Raw genomic sequence first — 20,899 nt, 5'->3', positions numbered from 1 at the left:
GAGTGTTAACCACTGGACCACCAGGAAAGTCCCTTGTAGTGTTTGTATTGCACAGTTTTGATTTTTGGATGTGGCCCTCCTCGCTGTAATGTTAGTCTCTGTAGCACAGTAGCTAAGACATTGAGTGCACGTGTGTCAACAGTTGTTGTCCTGGAAGAGAGTAAAGTACCTGCTTTACAGATGGAGAACCTGAAAGACAGGATGTTTCCAGAGTTACTGTGTTTATGTCAGCCCTTTTAAATGAAGCATCGGGCTGCATCTGCATCGGAAGAACATCCTTGAGCAAATGAGCCGCAACTAATCCTAACCCAAATAAAGCTACCGCATAATCTCTCTCCCTCCCAGAATTAACACTGGTCTTAGTGGACTCATTTGTTCAAGTGAAGGGGTGGGGCCAGAAAATTCTTAAAGCCCTTTTTAGCACTTATATGTGATCTCTCTGAGCTCTTAGGTTTTATTTGACTTGTCCACCTCTTAAAATCATCACAAGCTTTAATTTTGTTCCACCTGTGGATATCAGTTTGTTCACCATTGGTAACATATTTTTAGAAAAGAATTTAATATTTGGAGGGGAGATCTATGTCTTTCAGAGGGTTATGTTTGTTTTTCCTGAAAAAATGAGCATCTAATAGATGCTTCCCTATGGCTATATAGGTCAGGTCCTAGAATAGTAAATGTAAACTTTTAAAGTAAATTTGATGCATACTCATGTGCATTCAACAGACACAGTGCCAGCATGGGATGAGGATGCACCCATTTTGTTCTCTGCCTGTCCCTTGACAACACCCCAGCCTTTCTGCAGGGCCTCAGGAAAATGCACAGTGATTCTGATGGCTCTCACTTTAAATTCAGGGCCGCTAACTTGAACAGGACCATAGTGGGGTCCAGCATTCCTTCTACATGACTTATTCTCTGGCTTTCCTAGATGAGGATTTCACACTTCTCCTTTCTCAACCACTAACCACCCCCTTCCCCTTCACTCCTCCACTCCCACCTCCACTGATGAGAAAAAAAAAGCAACCAGAAGGAAGTGTCTAACTTCTCCCCTTACCTTATCTACTATCGTACCCACAGCTGCACTTGGGCACTCTGATGAGCTTCAGTTATTAATATGCCCTCTTATTATGTAAGGCTGATCCTCAGCTAGTCTGATTCACATCCCCCCTTGCCTAGTTACTGCTGTTTCTTTAGTGGTTGCCCCTTCTCTCTCCTGCATCATGAATTATCCCTCTTCCCCCTTTACTGGCTCATTCCTATCAGCATACTCGCATGTTGAAATTGCTCCATCTTTAAAAGAAAAGAGAAATGAAGGGAAAAAAAAACTTCCTGGGGAAACCCCACAATTCCCTATAGCTACTGCCCCATTTCTGTTCCTCTTTGCAGCAGAAATCTTCAAAAGAGCTGTCCACTCCAGCTTTCCTTCCACTCTGTCCTGGAATCTCTCCATGAAGGCTTTCTACTCCACCACTCTGTCAAAACGGCGCCGACCAAGGTCACTCGTGATCTTTCCAAAGTCTAATCCATGGATCAGGTCTCAGTGAATCAGGTCTCCCTGCCAGCGATACTTAACATGGTCACTCTTTCTTACACTCTTCCCTTGGCTTCCAAGACCCCACTCTTCCTACTTCTCTTACTTCAGTGGCAGGTTGCCCCTCATTTCTCGGATCTTAAACACTGGCGAACCCCAGGGTTGGCCCTTAGACATCTTCTCCTTCTATGCTCACCTCCTAGGTGAATCCAGTAGGTTCTATCCGGTGTCCTAAAATGTCTTCTTTACTGATGGCTTCTGAATTTGTATCTCTAGCTTGGACTTCTCCCCTAACCCACACACTCCCAATGTCCAGTGGCCTTCTTGATCTCTCCCCCCTGGAAGTCAACTTGTCCAAAGCCGAGTTCCTGATTTTCAGTGCCCCAAACCTATTCCTCTTGCAACCTTCCTCATCTCCAGTTGCTCACATCAAAAACTGGAGAGTTACTCTTGATTCCTTTCTCAGGATCGCCTGCTTACTGTACCTTCAAAATAGATCCTAATTACCGTATATTAACGCATATATATGGAATCTAGAAAAATGGTACTGATGAACCTAGTGGCAGGGCAGGAACAGAGACACTGACGTAGAGAACCGACTTGTGGACACAGTGGGGGAAGGGGAGGCTGGGACGAATTGAGAGAGTAGCATTGACATATGTACACTATCATGTGTAAAACAGATAGCTAGTGGGAAGCTGCTGTATAGCACAGGGAGATTAGCTCGGTGCTTTGAGACGACCTAGAGGGGTGGGATGGGGAGGGTGGGAGGGAGGCTCAAGAGTGGGGGGATATGTGTCTACATATAGCTGATTCACTTTGTTGTACAGCAGAAACTAACACAACGTTGTAAAGCAATTATAATCCAATAAAGCTGTAAAAAAATAAAAACAGTTTTAAAAAGCTATAAAAAAAAATAGATCCTGAATCTCACCATTTCTCACAACCTCCACAGCTACCCCCTCACCCAAGCCATGGCCATCTCTTGAATGGATTATTGCCATTGCTTTCTCAATGGCTTCTTTTCTTTCACCCAGAGCAGCCCGAGAGAACCTTTTAAAATGTGGAGCCAAATCACTGTGTGCTCAGAGCCTTCCAGTGACTTTCTGTTTTACTGGGGGTAAAAGCTGAAGTCTTTACAGTGGCCTGCAAGACCCCAGCGATCTGGCCCCTTGCTACCTCTTCCACGTTATCATCTTTGTCTCCCCGTCTCTGTGTCTCTCTCTTCCCCCTCCCCTTTCTTCCTCCTCTCGTTACACACCCCCTTCCCATTCTCCCTCTCAATCACTTTTCTGGCCACACTGGCCTGCCCGCCTTTCCTTGAAGGACCTAAGCATCTCCCACTTCAGAGCCTTTGCACTTACTGCCAGATATTCCCAGGGGTCACTTCATTCAGTTCAAATGTCACCTTATCAGGGAGCTCTTCTCTGAAAATCCTATTAAATATAGCACCTTCCTACATGCATTCCTCCTAACATAATTATTTGTACATTATTAACTCCTCTCCCTCTTTTGAGGTCAGGGACTTCGTTCTGTCACCACTGTATCCTTAAGACCCAGACGAGCCTGGCACCCCGTGGGTGCTGAATGGATGAATGAAGGTGGTGGTGATTCATTGTATGATTTTATTAAGTACAAAGGTCTTGGATTACTTAATAAAACTTTAAGAATTCACACGCAACTTTTAAAAACACTACATAAAATATGATAGGTTTGTATACATGCAAACTCTAACTTACCCACAATCTTGTTTCAACCTGTATTTGATGATGAGGCAGTTACTTACCAATATTTAAATTATGCAGTAGACACTGTGCTAAGATGATCCAGTTTAATCCCCACAATTCAGCATGTGTTGTCATCCCATTTTCCAAAAAGGAAGTGAGGTTTAATGAGTTTGAAGCCAACTGAAGACAGGAAGTGGCAGGGCTGAGGTTGGATCGTGGTGTGCCTAGCTCCAGAACCTGACTTCAGAAGGATTATGCAGCTGCTAAAATAAAAGCTTCCTGGAGATCCTTTTTAATGTTGGTCATGTATATGTTTATATATTTAAATAGGAAGATATTTAAGAAATAATGCTTAGTTTTGGAAATAAAGTATTTAATTTTATAATTGTTAAGCAATAATAAATTATAAATGAGATACTTTTTTACAAATTTTGAGCTAAAAGTGAGATCTCATGGCTCTTTGCCCAGTGACCTGGAATAGCTCTGCGATCTGGTTCATACAAACATATTTTAATACCCTACCTGGTGAGCTATTGCTGTGGTTGTGACGGCTTTTGTGTGTGAGTCCGTAGCTACGGAGCTGGCTTGGAGTGCTGCGGGCTACTTCTCAAGAGGGAAGTGAGACATGAATTCACAACTTAAGATTTTACAGTTAGCTTTGCAGTAGATGACTGCTCTTCAGAAAGACAGCCTCACACTCAAGGACAGAAACTCTACGATGGTAGGTGAAACAGAGAGGAAATTGCTAAGTACAAGGAAGAGGATATCGATGAAACAGTGCCTAGTCCTCTTTTTCATTTCCTCGTTTTCTAGAAGAGATGGAGCCAAACTCTAGTCAGATTTGGGGATTCAAACAGCCTCACGCTCTGGTTCTTCCTTCTCTCTTCCACTTCCTACTTACCCTCCAGGTCCACTGTTTGAGGCATGAATCCCCTTCCCGAAGACCTGTGTGATTGGACAACAGTAACCTGGTATTTTGGGTAACACAACAACTAGATTGATAGAACCGACATTTCACTTACAGGTTCCGCATGCCTGTGAAGTGAACAGTTGCTGGTGGTTGCACATGCCCCCTGTGGAAGGAAACAAAATGCTGTCCTGGGTTTTTGTAGGAGGTGCTTTTTTACAGAATCAAGAAGGTAGTGATGCCCTGGGGTAGTTGGTAACTAACTATATGAAACGAAATCTTGTACATATATACTGAATATTGTCAGTAAGGACAGAAATGTGTTTTTTCATTACTACCATGAATCTTAAAATGTGACTCCACATTCAAGATAGTCTGTTGTCTAATCCATTCTGAAAAAAGAAGCTATAAGGTAACCTCGTCTTAGAGGTTCTGTTTGTACTATTGGGGAACAAATGTCAGACATGTGAGTGAGAACTAGTTAGAGGAACTGTCCAGCATTCCTCAATTCATTCATGACATGATAGCATTAATTATTTTTGTTGGTCTTACCTAATGTGAGTGAAACTACCAAGCTTTTGTGTTTGCTAGTACCACAACCTTGTGCTATAGATTTTGATTTCTTGTAGATTTTATGCTTTGTGTTGGGATGGCATGATTCATTCCTCTCTTTTCACTGTGAGTTTAAAAAATGCAGATTGTGTATTTCAAGGTATTACAATGTGTGTATAATTCAGAATTTTCCCCCAAGTATCTTGACTTCATTATTTAAAAGCTGCTGACGTATAATTTTTCAAAGTTTTAAAAAGTAATTAAGGCTGTCTTTAGACAAGACTGCTTATGAACGGAGAAGTAAGATAGGAAGTGACAATTAGCAGTGCCTTTTCAGGATTAGCCCATAAGGTGATATAAAGTATTTTTATTGTGTTCTTTAATTTTTGTGGGCTTCGTGTCATGACCTCTTCATTTTTTTTTTCCATTCCAACATCTGCTGGCTTTTAAGTGGAATAATTTCTTTGGTATTTTCAGTGTTTGAGGGTTGATTTGCACATACTCAAGCAACTGACTGGGTCAGATTTAGGATTGGGCTCTCATGCTGTGACGTTAATAACCAAAGCCTTTTTGGCCTTAAAATACAAAATGTACTTTATTTCATTGTTCTTTCCTTTTTTTTTTTTTTTTAAACAGGCTGCAGATACTTTGGCAGTGAGGCAAAAGAGAAGAATTTATGATATCACCAATGTCTTGGAAGGAATTGACCTAATTGAAAAAAAGTCAAAAAATAGTATACAATGGAAGTAAGTTACAAACCAGTGCTCTGTTCTAAAACCTTTGTTTTTCTTCTCAGTGCTCTGTAAGATCTGACCTTTCTACCATTTGCCTCTCTGAAGGCCTCTATTTCAGCCATCTACTCTAGTCACACCAGGCCCACCTGTGTCCCTGGACACACCTCTTTGGGCTTCTGTATGTGTCAATTCTATGTTGGGATGTCCCTTGCTCACTCCACTGTTTAATTTACACTCTTAAAATTAAAATCTTACTTTCTCCCTCAAGCTACTCATTTGGTACACACTGCATACTGCTTTGTATTATTAATTCCTCTCTGCCTAAGTATTTATCTGCCCACCTAGTATAAACTCCTTGAAAACAGGAACTGTGTCTTATACACAGGAATATGTACTTTGTAAATAATGGTTAGTTGAAATGCATGTTGTCATTTGTTAACTGTTGTATGTTTGAGTGTGATAAACACTTTCTGTTCCACAAATTTGTCCCCTTTAGCCTTAATCTTTTGGTTTATCTTAGCCAAAATCCCACCAAAATATATTAAGAGGTTGTAATGTGTTTTACCAGCATCTCAGTCTATATAGTGAGACTTCCAGTGTGACGATTTGACTTTGACATCCTCTGGTGCCTCAGTCACCAGCCTGACCTTCTAGAAGACAAAAAGCACACTAGAACATGTTGAGAATTTTTGTATTTTGGTTGTTCTTGGCAATAAATTGTCTAAGCAAACATGTTCAGAGGTATATGGTGCTTAAATTTTCTAAGGATTTTAATGCTTGATTTTTAGAAGCGTGTAAAGATTTTTGTCTTGAATATATTCAGTGAGTTTTACTACTACAAAAATTAAGTGATGTTTACCTGGGTCTGATACTGGGGATATTAATTCTCATATGTTTTTAAGAGGTGTAGGTGCTGGCTGTAATACTAAAGAAGTCATAGATAGATTAAGATATCTTAAAGCCGAAATTGAAGATCTAGAACTGAAGGAAAGAGAACTTGATCAGCAGAAGTTGTGGCTACAGCAAAGCATCAAAAATGTGATGGACGACTCCATTAATAATAGATATCCTTTTAAATAAGCTATACGTATACATAATATCTATATATTCTTTCAGTCTGAAGATGAGTTACTTTATTCTAGTGTTTTTAGAGTTCAGTTTTGCAAGTGAATATAACATTTTAATTTTATAATCCTTCTAATGATTTATACTAATATTTAAAAATTTTTACCTTTTTAAGTTTACAGTGCATCAGTTAGCACCATTACTGTGTTGCATTGAGAAAAACAAATTCACCTACATTCAGTCTACCCACTGATAGGATGTAACATCTAGCTAAAGTGTGCTTAGGGGGTCTGCGAATTTGGAAGTCATTGTTAAGTGCATAGACATACTTAAATCATTGTTCTGTACTTAAATCATTCAGTGTTCTGAAGTAGTAAAAATTCAGCAACTCTCAAAGTTTTGAAAAATTAATTTTGGTTTGAAAATGAAATATTACAGGCCTGCAATCAGTCCAGGATACATTCCGCCTAATATTAACCCAAAGACAGTATTTACTGGAGGGTGGGGTTCCAAGGCTGGTGTATCTGTTGTATTGGGGGGAAAAATCATTAGTGATATACTCCATGTGTTTCTTACAGTCATTGTGTTCTCTTAGATATCCGTGACTCTCTTGATTTGTGAACTTACCTGTAGTCATATGGAACATTTTAACTACATTTATCTTGTACCACCTCTTATGAACTTTTGACTAATGTATACAATTTATTTTTCGTGTTGTCTTGTCTTTGGTGAACAAGTCCATGATCTCATTTGTTATTTCCTTTCTATGATCAGAACTCCTTAACAGTTTGATAATAATGGGGGTCTTCAACTGTGCCTTGTGGAACCCCAAGATTCAAAAAGCATTGAACTAGTTGATCATGCACTTTGCTGCACTGCTTTCCAAGATTGTGGCCACTCCCAATTCCCCAAACCATGACCCAAGAAGATTCTCGATGCAGAGGCTTGTATAGTTGCTCTTCACTCCCACTGAGAGCATCCTTTTTCCCATCAATATCCTTCCCCCTGAAGCTCCTGTCTCCATGAGGAATGTGTTTTCCATCTCTCTCCCAAGAGTTCTCAATGACAGAGAAATCAAAAGTGGCTTCTTCTTAGAGCAAAGGATGGACACTTCTCTTATGGACCTTTATGTGATTGTCTTTGCCTTTTCAGACTAAAGACTTGTGTTCTTTTTCATCTGACCATATGTGACAGTCCCTTCATGCATTTGGTCATTTTGTTTATTTTGGCCTTCAGATTTATTATCTTAATTTAAATGTCTAGACCTTGATATAAATGTTGTTTCCTTAACTCTATGACAGTACATTTTCCTATGTAACTCATGAAGACATCTGTAATTGCTTTAATGGTAAGTACTGTTAGTAAATTTTTTCTTACATTCTTCCTTTGATCAACCTATTTAGTGTAACGTGATTCAAAATTTTCCATGCACTCACCCTAAGTCATTATTTTCAGGACTTGTGGACATTTTTGGGTCTCACTCTACAGTGCCATGTATTGATAGGCTGCTTTCATTTCTGTTCCCATGCCAATAACTGCTTTTCCCAGCTTTCACTTCATTGCCCACATCGGTAGGTATAAACTATGTGTGGGAGAGGCACCTAAGACAGAGAGGGATTAAGCAACAGTCTCAAAGTCACAGAATCACAGAGTCAATGACTAAACTTGAACTAGAACACGGTTCTCATTGGCACTGTTTATGAAAATATATGTAGCAAGTGTGCTGGTCACAAATGGAACCCAAAGAAAGCATGAGGGCAGAGTAAGGTTTATCCATTTTATAATCAGGAAAATTATTCCTCACCCTATTCCATCCCCAGCCTCCGTGTTTTCCCCTTAAGATGACAATGTATTAGTAACTAAAATGGGGGGTGGGGGCTGTATTTCCATAATCTATATAAGTAAAATGAAATTTTGCATACAGATTTAATTGTGCATGACCTATTAAAAAAGGACAGTCTTGTATCATGCACATACAAAAAATAATCTGCCGAACACCTTGCCAAGTGGAATCTGACTTTCATCTAAGACTACGCTGGTAATATATGTGGGCTTATTGCTCTACTTTGCCACCGTATTTCCCAAGTTTTCAAAGAAAGTTTGGGGAAGTATTTTTAATCTTCAACTCAGCAGAGACTGCTGTAGAATTTGGCTTCAAAAGTAAGTTCACTTAAGCTTAAGATTTCACTATATCATACCTAATCTCTAGTATCTCCAGTCATTTAAGTAGTATAAATACTTCAACTAAACAGTGTTACTTAACTAAGGCTAAAAGTTTTCGAGAATCTCAGACTTGACATGAGATTGGGTGAAAGCAATTTGTTTATGAGAATAGAGCTAACACATTTAACCTGTTCTAAGGTCTAACACATATATTGCCTCATTTAATCCTCCAAAAAAACCCTATGCAGTAAGTTATATTGCCTCCATTTTACAGAATTAAGAACAAAAGCCCAAGGTTACCTAGCTTGGGATTCAAATCCAAGCATTCTGACTCCACAGCCCACACTCTTGGCCACCCCACACTCTTGGCCACTGTATTACAGGATCAGTAGTATTTTCTAAAATGTAAAAATCTTTATTTCTTAATTTTTTTGACCAGGTGATACACTTTTGGCCATTCAAGCACCTTCTGGTACACAGCTGGAGGTACCTATTCCAGAAATGGTATGTATGTAGGATAACTTTTGTTAAAATGGATCTACAAGAGGGACAAATATATTTTCTTTAGCTGAACATGAGCTAATTGCAAACACTTTCAAGTTACTGCTTTTAAGTTGTCTGTTTGAAAGTACTGATATCTGAATTTAGATGTCTTCAGTACTTTGGTAAAATTATGGAAGTGACTGAATGAATCATTTAACATTTTACTTTTTTTAAAATTTGATTTTATTTGAGCTAGAAGACATCAAGGAATGAGTAATGATATAGTCAATAATCTTAAAATATCAGTTTGACTATATCTATAACCAACATAACAATCCTGAGGAAAAAGTTCACTTTAAATATCAACAATAATATATTGCTTTAAATTAGGTCTTTAAAAAAACATTTTCTGGCTTATTGAGTCAGAGATATTTATTGACTCTATGCTAATATAAATTTCATGATTTTAGTTTTCAGATTCAAATTTCCTGAAACAAACTGATTTGAAAACTATAACAATCAAAAAAGAGGTAGAAAAAATTACTGTTATCACCTCCCTCTCTTCTCCCAGCTATTCTAGAACTTTGTATTTAGGCGTTTACTGGTTTCTGAAGCCTCGGGATACAAATTACCTTTTTGAAATGGAGGGACTTTACATTTATATCTCTATAGGAAAACTCAGTTGTCTTTGTGCTTTGCTGAATGAAAAAAAGTTTCGACCTGTGAAATAGCTGCCATTTAAGACCGCACATTGAGATGACCACATCAATGGCGGCCAGTGCCAGGGGATGGAGTTCCATACATGTGGAGAATGCTTGGAGCGCTGCTGCACACTGACATGTATAATTACACACAAATAGATGGTTTCCAGAATTCTACAACTGGGAGTTTTTGATGCCCAGTATTTAAGAAAAGCTTACTTTTAGGGGCAAGTGGTTTATAGCACTCAATATCCCATTCTACTCTTGGTCTCTCTGTTTTGACTTAACGACTTAATTTTGTCGTATTTAGTTAGTCCCTATAGCTTTGCCTGTCTTATTTTTAATGTTTCAGCTTACCTAGAAATGTTGACCTTTATTCATTTGTTTATGCCCAATAACTTCAAAGGGTCAGAATGGACAAAAGAAATACCAGATCAATCTAAAGAGTCATTCAGGACCTATCCACGTGCTGCTTATAAATAAAGAGTCCAGCTCCTCTAAGCCCGTGGTTTTTCCTGTTCCCCCACCTGATGACCTCACACAGCCTTCCTCTCAGCCCTCAACTCCAGTGCCTCCACAGAAATCCAACATGGCAACTCAGAACCTGCCTGAGCAACATGTCTCCGAAAGAAGCCAGAATCTTCAGCAGACTCCAGCCACAGAGTTATCTTCAGGTGGGTTCAGAGCCTTTGTTTTAAAAAGTAGAGAGGGGAAAATATGAATACTGTGTTGAACAAGTTGGAGAGCTTTTCTGAATTTCTCAATTGTGATGTTATTCTATTATCTAGTATAGGAGGCAAAATAGTAAACCTGATCAACAAGTATTAATTTTGTGTCTTCTGTGTGCCCAGCACTGGAATATGTATTATGAGGAAAATTTAAAAAACAGATCCTGTCTATAATTATACTACTACTACTTGTTTCATAGACTGTGTAAATATATGTATTTGCAGTTTTCCTTAGGATTCCATTTTTGGAATTAAACCAAATTTGTTCCCCCACCCCCCTTTTACTATTTACATGTCAGCTTTTTATCTGAGATTTATTTTGTAAGGTTCTTTTATCTCTTAGTAACTCTAGTATATATAATTGAAATTTGTTCTACGTTTAATAAAAATCATACTAGGGATGACTATAGTGACTTATGTCTCCTGTTTCTCTGTATTCTCTATTGTTATACTTTTTATTTGGAAAGCTTAGTTTTATAGAGTTGATAAGTGATCTCAACTCCAATTATTTAGGAAATTTTGCCTTCCTAAGTTGTTTGATCTGTGAAATGATAAATAGCTAAAAACTGGGCATCAGGAATAGGGGCCACATTTCTTAAATTTATAAAATTTCCTCAGCATCCAGTCCTTTTCCCTTGGTTATTACATGGCTAGGTATTTGCCAACTCCTTAGTGGTTCCAAATAAAGGACCCATGGTTGCTGAATGAATGACTGCCACGCAATCTAGACGTAGTATTGCAGATAATTTAAAAACTATATTGTATATATTCCAATTTGTTTATTTTTACCTTTATCCTTTTGGGATGTGGTCTACTCTTTGAGTTCACAATAGGTAAGAGTGAGACTAAAAAGATCTAACTGGACACAGAATATTTTTCAGCTTCTTGTTGCCCATATCCTTCCCCTATAAGTATTTCCACACCATAGGCCATAGGGATGCACAACAGAAAGTGTCATCTTTCAAAAGCTTATAATCTAATTGGGAAGAATAAAGTAGGCAGGCTTATGGTTTAGCTCAGACACAATTAGTACATTGGCTTTCACAAAGCATTAAAGAAACTTTTGAGCATTTCATTTCTGTACATGATTTTGTATTTGGAAATAGTAAAGAAAACAATTTGGGGCCAGATTAGAGAGGGCCTTGAATATCAGACTGAGTTAGGACTTGGACCTATAAACCAATGAAGATTTGTGACCAGGGAAGTGGCACGTTTAGAACTGTATACTGGTGAACACAGAAGTAACGTGATTAGGAAAGAAGAGGCTTTTGGCCCTGGGAAGAAGATATTAGAGGCAATGAAGACAGAAGATAAGATGTTTGCAGTTATGCAACTGTGAGAGAACACTGAGGCTAAAATGGGGTGATGACAATGGGATTGGAAAGAGAAATAAGGAAGATTTGAGAAATACTCTTTAGGCAAAATAAGTAACCTTTGATGTGTGAGATCTGAAGATAAAGTTAACAGGAGGACTGTAAAGTGATGTTGCACTTTTAAGGTTGGGTCATTGGGAGAATTATGGTAACACTGACTTTAAAAACTGAGGAGTCAGTTTTGGGAAAACAATGATGAGTTTTTGGGGCTAAATCTTGAGTTCCGAAGTTTAAAAGTAATGCCAAGTACAGATTAGGTGTCATGAAAATTCTGTTTCCATAAAGTTCTAGTACTTTAATTTCGTACTTTTAATCAAGATGCTGATGTTAAATATAACTGCTTAATATATACTGTGTTTAAATATATGCTGTTTAAATATAACTGCCTTTTTGCTGTTAATAAAGAGAAGTGTAAAAAAACTTTATCACAATTCTCTTTCCAGCGGGATCTATTAGTGGAGATATCATTGATGAGTTAATGTCTTCTGATGGTAAGTAGTTAAAAAATTTAATATAACCTTATACATCAATAATGCTTTTCTAGAATTTATGAGTGGCACATTATTTAAAAGAAATGAAGAACCTATATTTTTTAACTGCTTAATGTACTATGATGATTCATGAAATTTATAGTAAGTTATAGGCATCCTTCAGAATTTTTTGCCTGCATTTTGAAGAAAAAGAATTCATAAGGGGATACTTATCACCTTTACTGAATAAACTTCTAAATTGTTGGCATACTAGCCCTTTTTACACCTGAAGAATTTGGCCAAGAAGAGTAAAACAGTGTATCTGAGTCAACAGGAAATCTGAAAACATAGTTTTGTAAACACTCCTACCATGGCCAATTTCAAGCTGCCAATGTGAAGTCAGTATTACTAAGATTAGCCACATCATCGTCTAATCTAAAATAATTCTTAAAAATCAACTAGCTATAATACAGTAGTTACTTTAACAATTACTCTCTGGGCCTCACCTTTCTAAAAGTTCTTGGATTCAGAGTCCTGGTTCCTAACAAATATGTATAGCCGAGACCTAGGAAGTGGCAGCTGTTAAATTAGCCAATGGCACAGTAACCACTTAGACATTTATCAAACACCTCTGTAAAAGCAGAGAATTTCAGCGTATTTATTAATTTATGTCTAGTTCCTTTCTCTGTTTTCAAAGTGGTAGCTTATTTAGCAGATCAGAGAAAATACTTTGACCAGTGTTTCTGAATCATAAATTTTAGTGACAAGTTCAACCAATAAAAATTAACTTCTGTTTCTCAAGCTAACACTTATAATCAATGCATAAAGTGTCTTTAAAGAAGAATCTTTCAAAATATACACAAAATACAAGTCATTAATTTGATCATTACATTTCCTATTACATATTTTTAAAAAATTGCTGTACAACATGGGAAACATAATTTGGCTTGATGTTTTTGATAGTATTTTATGTTAGACATCATTACCTGTATGTAGAAACCATCTCTAACACTGAATTTATTTTTTGCTTGCAGTGTTTCCGCTTTTACGGCTTTCTCCAACCCCGGCAGATGACTACAACTTTAATTTAGATGATAATGAAGGAGTTTGTGATCTGTTTGATGTCCAGATACTAAATTATTAGATTCCATGGAAACTTGGGACTGTTATCTACCTCTAACTGTGTAACATTTTAGACGTCTTAATAACCTAAGTATTTAAAATTATGAATGTAACACCTTTTTAGTTCACTGATTCTGAAATGTTCTTCCCTAATACTTTCTTTTTTACTTCACAAAACTTCAACCATAAGAACAAAGGATTCTGATTGCTTCAGGGGAAAAAGTGATTTCATATCCACCAACTCCCTACCCTCAAGTAATTACATTCTGGAATTTCAACTTTTCCTCCCATTCTGAATCCTTCTGTTTTTTTCCTTATATGAGAGGAAAGTTAAAGTAGACTTAAGGTCATCAAAAACAAAAAAGTTGGCCAAGGGCTCATCATTTGTTTGTCTTACATTTTTACTGCCACGAGACTGTCCATATTTCTGTGTATCCTCTGATCCAGACATTCACTGCCACTTATAAAGTGAAGGGTGTAAACTAGGATATATTAACTGTTTCAGTGAACAGATTTTGTGAAGTGCCTTCTGTTTTAGCACTTTAAGTTTATCACATTTTGTTGACTTCTGACATTCCACTTTCCTAGGTTATAGGAAAGATCTGTTTATGTAGTTTGTTTTTAAAATGTGCCAATGCCTGTACATTAACAAGATTTTTAAAAATAAAATTGTATAAAGCATTTAATTTATTGGTCTTTTTGGGGAATTTGATGCATCACCAGTGTACTACAACTGAGCCATTAATCTTGTAGCTTCATCAACATTAACTGGTTCGTTTTCAGGACACTGCTGAGGAATCTGGAGAGAAAATTACATTTAAAAATTCAGATAACAATAGCAAACAAAAATGACATAATCTACTGACATATAATCTATTATTCAATATAATTTCTTCTAGTTGTACTTTTGGAAATAGAACAATAAATTCCCATATTTTAGACTCAATGTTTTAAAGTCTGAATAAGCTATACATAATACAGAGCCAAATACTAAAAATTACAATCAATACAGGCTTTGAAAATTTGGAGTTTAATTTATTAGCCTTCAGTTTATTAGCCAGAACAAAAGGAAGTGATTTCCACTCACCAGCTGTTTCTGCAGAGGTTCAAGGGAAAGGCCTTTTAAGAAGTGTGCAAGTTCCTTTTGTATATTTACAAAAGCTTTATTCACTCTGTTAACTTTTTCATCGTTCATGATGTTTATCTTTAAAAAAAAAAGAGAGCCTTAATCCGTGATCTCACAACCATTAAGGATAAAAATACAGGCAACCTTAATTTAATCTTGTTACCCCCCAAATCTATAAACTCTTATCAATCCTACCAATTTGTGGAGACAATTTACACTAAAATTCTTACAGTCTTATTGGGACATTTTAGACAAAAGGTTCTGTTTTTTTAAAAATAAGAATTGTGTGGATATACCTCATACCTTGACTTTCCTGGTATAAGCAGGCCAAAATATGTGACCACGATCTTTCTAAGCTACGGTGCTATCGTCTCTCATCTGTAAAATGAGGAACCTGGATGGCATGCTTCCAGGGTCCTTCTAACAGTACGTCTCTGAATCCTTCCTTGATGGAAGTGCCTGGCAGTCTCCTGAGGACAGCGGCCCCTGTAGCCTTCCTCGCTTGAATCTTAAAGGTGGGGGTGGTATTCTTGTTCTTCACAGCTGCTCCCCAACTCTTTCTCCTTCAAAACTTTTGGCTCTTTTGCATTTTATGCATCAGGACATTCTGACACCCCTCTCCTCATTACTGTCACCTACCAACACCATGATTACTTGCTCCTTTGTGAAAGATCTCAAACCATGGCTCACTGACCCCTCTCACGCCTGGCGTCGCTGCTTAGTCGCTACAACAAAAACCTATCCTATGGCTTCTTAATCTCTTCAGGTCCTCATCTCCAGGGGTCTTTTCCATGACCTACCTTGCCATCACTCCCATGCATCACCTTAGGCTGCATCATTACCTGTTACCGCACCACCTCCTATCCTTCTATTCACTTATTTTATTAATAATTCTTAAATCTCACTGAAATCTTTTCCTACCAAGTTCACTATTGTTCACATTTTCATATCCCCACTTTTTCCTTTAGCCTGCACAGATTCCATGACCACTAATCAGTCACTCCTTCACACCCTCTTAACTCTCCTTCTCTTCTCTCCCTCAATCAGACTTGCCTGGCGACCTAGCTAAACTCAAGTATCAGCCTTTTCTGAGCCCCAAACTGAAGCTGTAGAAAAGCATAACTGGCTGACTGGCTTCACTTTAAGTTCATGGCCACCAACTTCAATTTACCATTTATACAGTGCCTGGCAATCGTACGACCTCCCCCTAAGTTAGGCTGCTTTCTCATAAAAGTGTTCGATACTTTCTCCAACCAGGCTGCCTACCCACAGATCTTTTCCATTAGCATCCATAAAGCTTCTAAGACTTCCTATCCAAACAAAATAATTTTCCTCAAATACACCAAGCCTTCACCCAGCTGGGGGTCTTTGCACTCACTATTCTTTCTGCCTAGAACATGCTGCTCCCAACACTTCCCAGCAGTTTGCATCACTGGCTCCTATCAGTCAGGTCTTGGCTTCAATGTCAACCCTGAAGACAATTCTATCTAAAACTGTCACCCCCAAACCCCAGTCATATCACCCAGCTTTATTTCCTTTTTAGCATTTCCAAAGTCATGAAATTGCTCCACCAAAAAGTTTAACTCAGCTAGTTCATGAAGACTGAAAGATAAAATGTTACATTTCTATGGACCATTATGATAATTACTAAGTCCTCTAGAGGTGACTCCACCTACTACTTAAGCTTGAAAACATTTTCTTGAATAATCTTCTTAAGGAGCCTACTTAATCTTGAAGAAATTTCCCATTCCCCAAATATTTTGAAATAAAGATAGAGCAACTCCTTTCTTTTCAAATTTTGTATTTTAAGAAACAAAATATTTTATCTTCTATTTTTAGGCTTTTATCTGAGTTCTAGATATCTTCAGAGAAATAAGAATTACCGAGGAGAAAAAGAATGGGTGTTGACTGACATTCCATGTCTTGGCTCTGTTGAAAGCTTCTTGAATATATATTAGTTTAGAGATAACTTTTCCATACCATGGTTTTTTATGATTTCTATGCTCTGAGAAAGCTATTAAAACTGTTACTTGGAGCCTCATACATTTGCAGTTAAAATGCTTTCTTCTTTTTGCACATTTGGATTCAAGAAAGGGAGGTTATTTCTCTTCATCTTTTTTTCTTTTTTAAAACAAATGTTTAAAATCATCTTGCTTTTGTAGGAAAGGCTAAGAACCTGTTTTAAATATTAGCATTCAGTTTTTCAGTAGCTTTGCTTGTAAACAATAAAGTCAGAGTGCTTAAGTGATACTAACCTTCTTCAGATTAGTGGTAACTGGTTTTGCTTTATTTTTAACCTTAAAGCTTTTTTGGCTGGCTATGTGGAAAACATTCCTGGACTTCCGTCCTCTTAGTTTGTTCTTGGCCATTGTCTAGGAAAGAAAGAAAAGGAGCTCAATTAAGTTGCCCACGTTTATAAACTACATCAATTTAAGTTTTGGAAGTAAAGGTACCAATTAAATCTAAGAAATTCCACCTTACTCCTGATTATTTTTAAAATTGCTGCTTGTATTAAAATTATCTCTATGTCCTTTTGGTCCTACTAGATTTTTCTGTTTCAGTGCAGAGTGTGTAGCTAATTCTTTTCTGCATCTCCAGCACCTGGCCCATAAGAGGCTCCGCATTAATTTCTGCCAGTTAGATTCATTAATTAATATTCTCAACACAGCAATTGTTTTTTTTCAGCTCTCTGCAGCATCTGACAATGCTAACCATCACCATCCATCCTTCTGCTAGTTTACATACTGCTATTCCATTCTGGTTCCTTTCATACTCTAGGACTGACTCCCTTCTCCTTCCTTCTTTCATTCCTTTTTACTTGCCCCATTTTCACTCCTGTGTGCACCTCCTCAAAACCAGTACTTAATCTTACACTTCCTAACCCCCACGTTAAATTACTTTCATGACTTCCACATCACCTCTATGTGAATGGCTCTTGTCTAAAAACTGTAGGTATTATCTTTGTTTTATAGCTAAACACACTAAGCCTATAAATTCTACTTGAGAAACATCTCTCAAACCTGTCTTTAACAATGCACATGAGGAACAATTTAAAAAATATTAATAGTTAAGATTTATTAAGCTTTTACTACATGTACAGCACTATGCTAACATTTTATGTGTTTTAACTAATTTACTCATTACAACACTTTGTAGGAGGTACTATTTTATCATTTTATAGATTAAAAAAATAAACTGACGCAAAGAGAAGTTAATCTGCCCATTGTCGCACTATTAGTAGTCAGAGAATGCCAAGATTCAAAGCCAAGCAGACTAGATCCTGAGCTCTCATTATGTGATGTGGCCTCTCGTATATAAATAAAAATGCAGTACAAAAACATGATTTAGTACTGCCTACTTCAGGACTGGGTTACTGCTTTAGTCCCTAGGACTATTTGGTTAGACTCTGGGTTGGGACAAACTATACCCATGGACCCAATCAGGTCAGGCACCTGTCTTTGTAAATGACGTTTTATTAGAACGCAGCTATGTCCATTCGATTATGTATGTTTTGTCTGTGGCTGCTTTCCTGCGACAACTGTGGCTCGCAAAGCCTAAAATATTTACTATTTGGCCCTTTACAGAAAGACTGTCAACCCCTGGCTTAAGCCACATGCATTCAAGTTTATTCTGTATGGTGGTATAAAATGAACCGTCCCAATGTTAAAATCCTTCAGTGGCTCCTCCAACCCACAAGGAGCAATATTCTTTGTCCTGACATATTGCTGGAAACCTGACTCTAGCATAAATCTGTCAAAGGTATCTCCTGCTATTTCTCTATACCCACTCTAGTCTACTAATTACTCTCTGAAGACACCTTGCACATTCTTCCTTTCCTCCCTTTGCTCACATTGTATCTCTCCTCCTTCAATGTCTAGCCTCAGGAACAACAGAGACAGCAATGTTTCCGAACCCCAACAGAACTCCTTCTAAAAAAAAAAAAAAAAAAAAAACAATGAACACAGTAGAAAATACATGACTATTATAAAAGCAGAAAATACACATAAACCACCCCCAAATTAAATAATCTAAAATCCTTCCAATAAGTAACCAAAATCCAACCATTCATCTAGTATTCATTAATCAATTACTATGTACCAAGTGTGGTACAGAACCTATATACATACATATGAAACATACACAAACACAAGAAACAAAGATAGGTGCTGTAATTGACAGCATACGGGTGGAGTCACAAAAGGGAAAGATCCAATAGAGTTGGGGACTTAAGGAAGGTTCGTGGAGAAGCTGATAGCCTAGTTGCGGGGGGGGGGGGGTTAGGGGGATAGGGATTTTCTCTAACAACCACGTGGAAACTGGTGACAACAGAACAACCCAAAACTGGTACCCTGCCGTGGGCTGAAGGCCCAGCAGGCATGGGGGTTTCAGGCCTGAGCCAGCAGGCCTGCGGCCGAGTAGGACTGCCTAAGGCAGCGAGCGACGACGGAACGGAGCCGCCAGACGGCAGCAGCCCGCGGACGGCCAATCCTGTCTCAACCCTCGGAAACTTCACGCCAGCGCGCCGGAAAATTTTTCTATTAACCTCTCACCAGTCCTCCGATACCCTCTTGCAGGGGTTTAAGCTCCAGGTAACGCCATCTGCACGCGCAGGATCCAGGAAGTTCCGGGTTGAAGGAGCCAGTCAAGGGTCCTCTCTCAGGCCGTAGTTCCGCCCACCGAGCGAAACTCCGCCCACAGGGCGGAGTGCTGCCCCGTGAGCTTGGTCCTGACGGAGATAAGCCCCGCCCACCGTGCGTCGTTCCGCCCACCGAGCGTCGTTCCGCCCACGGTCTGGTTCCCACCCACCTAACGTAGTCCTGTCCATAGAACCATGTCAGCCGCGGAGCACCCTTCCCTAAACACAGGACCCTCCCTGTTAACTTCCCTTGCCGTTCACTGGGTTAAGAACCTCTACTCAACTGAGGCGTCGAAGACGCGGCAAAGTCTCGAGTTCCTCGCGGGGGTATGTGTACAGAAACCACCCGAAGTGTCTGAGTCACCAGAGCCACACAGACCGTAACACAGGTAGTCGGCCCTCAGCCGCTTACTGCTGGCTGGCTCTGTCCGCGCTCCCAGGAGGTGGCGCTGCGCACCTCTGAGTGGCGTCCCAGGTTTGGTTGGAGGAACAAAGAACCTAATGTCTGGAACAGATCTAGAACTATAATCTCCCAAGGGAAAATTTGTAGTGAGCCAAAAGTTGAAATGCTTTTCTCATTGAAGTTTCCTTGCTTCAAAATGAGAATTTCTGACAGCACAGCAGAGGCACAAGAAAATATCAGTAAGTTGTAAAACAAGAATCAGGGAACTTAAATCTTAGAAGAAACATTTTTGCCTTCCAGTTTTATGTCTGTGTGTGTATATTTCCCAGTTAAGGTGTTCTGGGTTGAGTTTTCTAGAAAATCGAATCACTTCTTCCAAGAGGATCTTTCCACTAAGGTAACAGTTTTCACTTGTTCCCTCCTTATTTTATTACGGTCTTAGGGAAAGCCAGCTTTTAAACAAATGTAGAAGTACTGGCATTTTTATATCATTTTTGTAACGGTACATGAGTTCTGCTCTAAGTATCAAAATAAGGCCAAAGTACCATTCCCCTTTTGCAAGTGAGAATGCTGAGGCTCAGAGTCTAAGCCATTTTCGGTATCCACACAACTAGTAATTGACAAAGCCAAACTAGAATCCACGTGGGCTGGCCCTCGGTCAAGTCCTCTTCCCGCCAAATCAGCCACTTGCCTGCTTATAGAAATATGAACCACGTTTACAGTAAATCATTTTATTGTTTATGTCTATCACAAAGAATTAGGGAATACGTTAAGGAATGAGGAATAATTACTTGTCAATGTAATTTTATTAAAACGCTGTATTTTTTCTAAAGAGTGACTTTTAAAAGCACCTTAAAATGCATTATAGGGCTTCCCTGGTGGCGCAGTGGTTGAGAGTCTGCCTGCTAATGCAGGGGACACGGGTTCGAGCCCTGGTCTGGGAAGATCCCACATGCCGCGGAGCAACTGGGCCCGTGAGCCACAACTACTGAGCCTGCGCGTCTGGAGCCTGTGCTCCGCAACAACAGAGGCCGTGATAGTGAGAGGCCCGCGCACCGCGATGAAGAGTGGCCCCCGCTCGCCGCAACTAGAGAAAGCCCTCGCACAGAAATGAAGACCCAACAAAGCAAAAAAAAAAAAAAAAAAAAAAAAAAATGCATTATAAAATGCCCATAATGTGT

The 20,899-nt window shown here is 38.7% G+C and overlaps 2 protein-coding genes across 12 annotated transcripts in view; one reads left to right on the top strand and one right to left on the bottom strand.

The window, feature by feature from the left end:
* The window catches only part of E2F5 (E2F transcription factor 5), a 28,826-nt gene extending 14,587 nt beyond the window's left edge, over positions 1-14,239 (top strand). The window contains exons 2-8 of one of the 2 annotated variants that reach the window (XM_082363581.1): positions 5,351-5,460; positions 6,351-6,514; positions 7,820-7,861; positions 9,116-9,180; positions 10,267-10,534; positions 12,405-12,452; positions 13,466-14,239. In XM_082363581.1, coding sequence (XP_082219707.1) covers positions 5,351-5,460; positions 6,351-6,514; positions 7,820-7,861; positions 9,116-9,180; positions 10,267-10,534; positions 12,405-12,452; positions 13,466-13,575 — 807 coding nt within the window. In that variant the 3' untranslated portion in view covers positions 13,576-14,239. The other variant, XM_082363582.1, reaches the window with a different exon arrangement.
* On the bottom strand, positions 14,223-19,366 carry RBIS (ribosomal biogenesis factor). Of its 10 annotated transcripts, none has more exons than XM_082363671.1 (5): positions 19,230-19,366; positions 18,497-18,608; positions 16,935-17,051; positions 14,641-14,757; positions 14,223-14,352 (listed from the first exon to the last, which is right to left on the bottom strand). In XM_082363671.1, exons 2-5 carry the CDS (start codon positions 18,503-18,505, stop codon positions 14,281-14,283), a joined length of 315 nt encoding a protein of 104 aa, XP_082219797.1. In that variant the 5' UTR covers positions 18,506-18,608; positions 19,230-19,366; the 3' UTR covers positions 14,223-14,280. The 10 variants fall into 10 exon arrangements, with proteins under 10 accessions (XP_082219797.1, XP_082219802.1, XP_082219801.1 ...); XM_082363676.1 differs by having other exon boundaries at positions 18,530-18,608; XM_082363675.1 differs by having other exon boundaries at positions 18,497-18,605; positions 19,230-19,353.
* Positions 19,367-20,899: the final 1,533 nt, after the last annotated feature.

Source organism: Balaenoptera borealis (assembly GCF_965194805.1).
Source record: "Balaenoptera borealis genome assembly, chromosome: 17".
NCBI lineage: Eukaryota > Metazoa > Chordata > Mammalia > Artiodactyla > Balaenopteridae > Balaenoptera > Balaenoptera borealis.
Note: the sequence above shows the minus strand (reverse complement) of the source record. Positions and strands in the feature narration are given on the sequence as shown.